Genomic DNA, 7734 nt, shown 5'->3' on the forward strand with positions numbered 1-7734 from the left:
TTACTTAACTTCTGCGATCAGAAAAACGATCACCCATCCAACTGTGAACCACCGTCGATGTTGCTTTACTTCGAAGACCGTACGCTACCTAACACTTTGTGATGATTCATGAATACCTGATGCTCATGAATACGTATATTTGTTATAGATCAGTTTAATAAATGTCAGAGAGAGAAAAATAAAACGTGCAGTTAAATAACATTTTTATAAGTAATAATAAATTTTCCGTTTTTTTGTAATTTTTATATATGTAAAATAACATGCGAAATAAATTAATAAAAATATCTGTTTTTACCCCCCCTCTCCCCCCTCTCTCTCCCTCCCTCTCGATCTCAGCCCACCTCGAGTCCCTCTCGTCTCCCGTCGGCGCCGCTCACCCCCCGAAACGCCCCGCCTCCCCCCCCGAAAGCTCCTCTCGCCTCTCATCGTCAGTCTCCTCCTCTCCCTCTAGGCACGCGTATCTCCCCTCCCTCTCCCATCTCCCTCTCCATCCTCGCCTCTCCCTCTCCCTCTCCGCTCCCTCCTCCCTCTCCCTCGCCCTCTCTTGCCCTCTCCTCCCCTCTCCCTCTCCCATCTCCTCGTCCCTCTCCTCTCCCATCTCCCATCGCCTCTCCATCTCCCTCTCCCCTCTCCTCTCCCTCTCCCTCTCCTCTCTCTCTCTCCCCTCTCCCTCTCCCTCTCTCTCTCTCTCGTCTCCTCTCTCTCTCTCCATCTCTCTCTCTCTCTCTCTCTCTCTCTGTTTTTCTATAAAGCTAAAATTATGTAATTATAAAATATTAATAGAAAATAGTAACTTAAGTAATTATTTTCTTGAAAATTTTTAATTACAGTAATAAAGGATTAAATAAAGTAATAAACAAAAAAATATTTATATCAAACAATAAATAAATCAATATAATTTCAGTACCTTAAATATAATTGTTTATAAATAATTTTAATATTATATGAATAAATAAATATTTTAACTAATAAAATTTAAAATTTTAAAAATTTTTTAATTTTAATTTTTTGTACCATTTTTTATAAAATTGTATATTTAAAAAAATTCTATTTGAAATAAATTTTTTATTTAATAAAATTGTAATTTGTAGTTGTTTTTTTGAAAATTATTTTAAAAAATTTATATTTATGTAAAACATTAAAAACTTCTATAAATTTTTACTATTAGTAAATATTTTTTAATGTTTATAGAAATTGTTTTTGCCAGGATGTTATTATAACATTAAATTAATAATAAAATTAGTGTAACATTATTAATTATATAAGAAGGGAGAGGAATGGCGTCGGTGAGAGTCGATTTTTGGAGGCTCCGAAGTGATGAATAGGAGTGGAGGATAAAGGTGAGAGAGAGTAGTGAAGTGAAATTCAGAAAGAAGGTGACGTGTTGTGGTCGGGCGATTGGAGGGAAGCAGAAGAACGGCGGTAGAAAATATGAAAAAAAATTCTGGAGGAGTTCGGAGATGAGAGAGTATATGGAGTCAAGTGGATAGGAAGAAGAGGTCAGAAAGAGGGCGCTAGGAGGAAGGAAAAAGTTGGATGGCAGGAGATGAGGGAGGAAACGAGGCGGACAGAGGGCGCAGTAGAAGAAGATGGTTGAAGATGGGTTGGCAGGAGTGAGGCGGCAGACGATAGCGGGCTTTGGGAACGCGGAATCTCATGGCAACGTGGTCCGTCGAGAGGAAAGATAACCGGCGCGAAGAAAGTTCGCATAACAGTGAGAAAGAGCAAGTAAGGTGGAAACAGAGGTAGAGACGAAGTATAAGAGGAAGGTGAAGAAAACGGAAGATGAAGGAAACGGAGGAGGATGGAGTGAGGGAAAGTAGTGTGGTCGAGAGGGAAATGGAAGAGATTAGAAGAGAATTGAGGAAACTTAGAGTGGAAATGTCAAAGGGGCTAAAGGAGGTGAGGGAGAGATTGAGATGTCTGGAGATGAGACTGGAGAGGTGGGAGACGGAAGAAGGAAAATGGGACCAGGAAGAGGAGGAAAAGAGGGAAGGAGAGAAGAGGAGAAGCGGACAGGGAGAACGAAGAGGAAGTGAAGGGGAAGAAGAAAGGAGGTTGAACGGTGACAAGTGGGAGAAAGGCGGAAAGGGAACGAGGACGAGAGAAGAGGAGAGGGCCGGGAAGAAGAGAGGACGGAGTGGGAGGAGATACTGGAGACTGGTGGCAGGAGGTGCGCAGAGACAGAGAGGAGAAGAGGTCGGGAGAGAGAGAGGAGAAGGTAGAAGAGGCAAAAGGGGAGAGAGGTAGGAAAGGCCTTTTGTAAATTTTTGTAGTTTTTTAGAATTTTGTAGAAATTTTTTCGCCAGGGATGTCTAAAATAATTTTTATATAAGACGTCTCAAAAACGTCATAAATAAAAAAAATTAGACGTCTTTTAGACGTCTTAAAAACGTCTTAAATCGGGTCATAAGACGTCTTTAAGACGTCATAATGTTCTCTGGGATGTAACTTCCATGTTATATTGCCGCTATAAAATGTGTTTACTGGGATCGTTCCGTAATAACATTGATACGAACGTGTAATGTTACAATTATACAATTTTTGTTGAATAACTGTAATGCCAAAACGATGTACAACAGCTATATCACTTGCGTATAACAAATATTACGTAACAGGTTATTTCCATGTCATATAGCACCTACATATCACAAGAATAACAATGTTAAATTACTTGTAACTTTCATGTTATATTGCCGCTATAAAATGTGTTCACTGGGTTTGTTATCCCCATTGGCATATTCTTAATATCAACTTTTTCTTTTATTATTTTTTTAGTGGTCTCACTTTCTTACTGAGTCTTCGGTTTGATGATTATGATGTTTTCCTTCTTTTTCTTCATTGCCTCACTGTAACTGCCTCGCACATTTTCCGCTGACGCCTGCATTCCTCCTCGTATTATTTTTCGTAGGTCTTCCATTTCTTGTTTAATAGCTTTTATTTCCTCTTGCACTGTTTCCTTAATCAGCATTTTTATTTCTCGTTTGCATGCCATTTCATCTTTCATCTCTCTCATAGTTCTTACTAGCCAATCAATTTTTGTATCCATGCCCACGTTGACTCCTATCGCTCTGCTTCCGCCACTTCCTGTCGATCCTGTAGAACTTAGTCTTTCTCTTCCGCTTCCCGTCTGTATTGGTGTTTTTTTCACATCTATATCTTTTTCACTGTCTACTGTGAACTTCTCATATGGGCCAGGACAAGACACATATTCTCGATTTCTGTCATACACCTTATGTTTACTTGCACATCTTGGATGGAAAAAAAGTTTGACACATGACTTACATGTCACGACCTGACTTTTTATTTCCTTCTTACATGCGGCACATCTATATTCCGCATATTCATCGACCATATTAGTAGGTATCGGCTGATGCCGATCCTATCGATACGGGCGCCCACTCACGTACGTAACTTTAATTAATATACACGTCACTATAAATGTCTACCTGTCGCGACATGTATGACCCGCATGGAAAATACACTGATTTTCCGCATAGATCCACGCACTCTCGCTAGAAAATTTTGGTCCTATTTGGTCCTTACGCGTATTCTTACAGTCACGACACCTTTTTATAATTTTCTTTTACTTCTTAATCACTTTAAATTAACTGCATTTGCGGAGCGATCTTTGACACGTCCATCACGGTAGAGACCGAGAGAGAGAGAGAGAGAGAGAGAGAGAGAGAGAGAGAGAGAGAGAGAGAGAGAGAGAGAGAGAGAGATCTTCTCGACCCTTCTGCCTGGGTGACGAACCGTCGCCTATTTCCTTTTCTATTATTCTTCTTTCTTTGTCTCGGCACACGTCATCGGATGCGTTCGTCTGGTCTCGACTTGTTTCGGCAACGAAGCATGGTCTGAAGCGATTATTATGTAACTTCGGGTGCGATCGACATGTTCCGTTTTCAATCGGCTAAGGCGTTGCTGACTGAGCATCGTCTTTTGTGATCCTTCCCGGCGGCTTAACCTGTCTGCATGCCAATCTGAGTGCATTGAAAACGAAACGTGGTTCGTCATCTTGTGAAATAATGTGCTACCACTCGTGTGTGTCGATCCTAAATTAAGGCGATAGCCACGAGTTCTTGGTTTTTCTCTCGATCATGTGTCGAAAACCTTCCGCACGATTCTGCGAAGCGCAAAGAAGATTAGCGTAAGCGATATTCACAGGCACGGAAATCATACAATTTCTATCTCGCTCTATCGCCTCTCATTGCATTCATCTCCATCTTGCTCTCCGTTGGAGACGAAATCACGGGAACGCAGCTACGGGGAACCCCTTTGGACGAACTATTGAGAATAGTCCTCGGATCAGGGCGTTGAAGCAACGTCATTCAATCATCACTGAAAAAGGTATTTTCTGTGTAATTAAAAGAACGAACAAACCTACTCGATGTAAAGAGTGTCACGCGTGTATGAGAGGTGGCGCTGTGTAGCGGGGAGGAGAGAGGAGAAGTCAGAATAAAGCCGGTCGCGAAAGAGTCAACACATTCTTATGATCCTGACCCTTACGATTAAGTTAAGTGACGTGACACCCCCTTAAAGTACCACATTTATTCAGAAGTGGGATTCGACCTTCGGACTGGCAACCGGTCAAAGTGACAAATACTGTAGGTTCGCGAGTGAATATTGTGAGAGATAATAATTACGCGCGGTATCGCTGGAAGTCGTGCAGTCATGGCCGACGAGCGATTTAAGGTAACGCAACTGAAAGCGACGCTGCGGCGACTGGAATTGCCGCAAACAGGCGACAAGGCTACGTTATTAAGGAGGCTGTATACATATGATCCGAGTGGTGCCTAGAAAGACAATGCGAAGCAGACAGTAGCAGAAGAGAACGAAGAAGACCAACGGCTAGACGAGGAGAGTCGCGAGGACGACGCAGCAGCAGAGCTGAGTGATCCACTCGGAAACTTGGTAGCCGGTTTATCCAGAGACCTAGAGCGGATAAGACATGAAAACGAGGTGATGCGACGACAGCTTGAGGAAGTGCGGCTAGAAAGGAGCAGAACGGCAAGGAGCATGCCGGCAGCCATACCCGGGAACAATGGCGCAGTTGGCGCTGTTGGCGCTGTTACTATGCCGCGTCCCGCCATTACGGCTCTAGGGGAACTGCTTAGTGAATTCTCGGGAGCGGAGGACACTTTCGGCAACTGGCGGAAGCAATTAGAACTTGTGCGTGGCACATATAACTTAGATGATAATTGCACACGCATCTTAATCGGCATGAAACTAAAACAGAAAGCTCTGAAATGGTTCCATGCAAAACCGGAAAATTTAGAGATACCGGTGGCTGAGTTGATTGATCTTATGGAAAAAATGTTCGACTATCGTCCGGCGAGAATCAAGCTGAGACGAAAATTTGAAAAGAGGAGATGGCGTAGCGACGAATCATTTAGTGAGTACTATTATAACAAGGTGATATTGGCGAGCAGATTATCTGTCGACGACGACGAACTTATCGACTGCATTATCGACGGAATTCCGGAGATTCCTCTTCGCAATCAAGCACGCATGCATCGCTTCGAGACGAAAGAGAATCTGTTGAGAGCATTTAAGCAGATTAAGCTACGACCAGAGAATAAAATTCGGCTGGGACGTCATGGAGAAAAACCAGGGGACAAGGTGGAGGAGAAAACACCATTAAAATCCAAAGAGGTGGAGCAACGACGAGTAAGCAGATGTTACAACTGCAACAAGGAAGGACATATGGCGAGAGAGTGTGACAAGACGAAGAGAGAACGAGATTCCTGCTACGAGTGTGGAGCGACGGACCACGTGATGCGAGACTGCAAGAAGAAGAAGCAGACGACGACCTTGACGACGGCAGCGACGAATCCGAAAGAAGTGCAAGGAGAAATTTCTAACGTGATAGTGCCGCGTGAATATGATAACGAATACCGTAGGCGGGTGGAAGTGCAAATAAGTGCAAGCGAATTGGAGTGTAGATTTATTACGGATTCACAATTAGATACGGCGTGTCCAGTAAGCTTAATTAAGGCTAGATTTATTCCTCCAAGCTTGATAACGCGAATAAAGAACGAACATTACGAGGGCATAAACGGATCTGCGTTAGAAGTTCAAGGTACTGTAAAAGCGAAAATCTGTGTTGAGAATGCAATAGCGGAGAGCGTGACATTACGTGTTGTACCGGAACGTACGAAATGCGATGTGTTGTTGGGCAGAGATGCGTTAAAAAACTTAGGCCTCACGATAATCAAGCGATCACGAGAACGCGAAGTTGAAGATGCGGCGAACGAAATATTAAATATCGATGTGAATGAGCTAGTGAGCGATGAAATTGGTAAGTTAGACATAAATCCAGATGTGTCGTACCCGGTAAGGTGTCGAGTCATAGAGAGTTTTCAATATCATTATTTGCAAGCAGAGAGGCCTGTGGAGCCGAAAATAAAAGCGGAATTAAAATTGAATATAAAAGATAAACAACCGTTTCATCACGCGCCCAGTAGACTAGCGGTAGGCGAGAAAGGTAAATTGCGTGAAATATTAGATGATTTGCTAAAAAGAGGCATAATTCGTCCTAGCGTATCAGAGTATGCGTCGAGAACCGTATTAGTGCGAAAGAAAGACGGAAATACGCGACTATGTATAGATTTTTGTGCATTAAATAAAATTATGGCGCAAGAAAATTACCCGTTACCGGTGATTGAAGAGCAAATCGAGGCGTTAGAAGGGAAAAAATATTTTACATTTTTGGACTTAAAGGAGGGATTTCACCATGTGAATGTGCACGAAGATAGCATAAAGTACACGGCTTTCATTACAGCGTTTGGTCAATTCGAGTACGTAAAGATGCCGTTTGGACTTAAAAATGCATCGGCGCGATTTCAGCGATATGTCAACAAGATTTTTGAACCGTTAATTAGAGCTGGTCTAGTTTTAGTATATATAGATGACTTTTTGATAGCGACCGAGACTGTTGAGGAACATATAGAGATATTGGAACGTGTTTTTAAGATTCTCGTGGAAAATAAGTTAGAGCTGCGGCAAAACAAATGTAAATTTTTCTATGAAAAGATAGAGTTTCTAGGATACGTGATTTCGAACAGCATACAACCGAACGAGGCAGGAATAACGGCAGTAAAAAACTTTCCAACGCCTACGTGTATCCGAGATGTGTAAAGTTTCCTAGGCTTGTCATCTTATTTTAGAAAGTTTATGAAAGATTTTTCCTTAATTGCTGGACCTTTGTATGATTTAGTTAAGAAAGATGCTACTTTTTAATTCGGTCCCAAAGAAAGCGAAGCATTTGAGTTATTGAAAGACAAGCTAATTTCGAAACCCATTTTGTCCATATATAGTCCGACTGACGAGACGGAATTACATTGTGACGCGAGCGCGCGGGGATATGGAGCAATCTTATTGCAACGAAAAACTGATCAAAAGCTCCATCCAATATTTTATTTTTCCAAAAGGACAACTGAGGTAGAGTCACGTTATCACAGCTACGAGCTAGAAACAATGGCGATCATATATGCGTTGAAAAGGTTTTGTAAATATTTACAAGGTATACCGTTCAAAATATTGACTGATTGTAACGCGTTGGTAATGACATTAAATAAGAAGGAAATAAACCCGAGAATTGCGCGTTGGGCATTAGAGCTCCAAAACTACGATTATGAAACGGAACATAGACCGGGCAAGAGAATGCAACACATAGATGCATTAAGCAGGGTGGAAAGCATATTAGTAGTCGAGCCAAATACATTTGAATTT

At 41.9% G+C, this 7734-nt stretch overlaps 1 protein-coding gene across 1 annotated transcript; it reads left to right on the forward strand.

Moving 5' to 3' along the window:
* Positions 1–1785: 1785 nt before the first annotated feature.
* LOC105830451 lies at positions 1786–7140 on the forward strand. Its single transcript, XM_036285859.1, has 2 exons — positions 1786–2199; positions 4801–7140. Exons 1-2 carry the CDS (start codon positions 1786–1788, stop codon positions 7138–7140), a joined length of 2754 nt encoding a protein of 917 aa, XP_036141752.1.
* The last annotated feature ends 594 nt before the right edge of the window (positions 7141–7734 follow it).

Source organism: Monomorium pharaonis, chromosome 4 (assembly GCF_013373865.1).
Source record: "Monomorium pharaonis isolate MP-MQ-018 chromosome 4, ASM1337386v2, whole genome shotgun sequence".
Classification (NCBI taxonomy): domain Eukaryota; kingdom Metazoa; phylum Arthropoda; class Insecta; order Hymenoptera; family Formicidae; genus Monomorium; species Monomorium pharaonis.

Coding starts and splice junctions, on each gene's coding strand:
- LOC105830451 (XM_036285859.1), top strand. CDS start 1,786: ATGAAGGAAACGGAGGAGGATGGAGTGAGGGAAAGTAGTGTGGTCGAG. Junction 2,200..4,800: donor AGAGACAGAGAGGAGAAGAG/GTCGGGAGAGAG, acceptor AGTGGTGCCTAG/AAAGACAATGCGAAGCAGAC.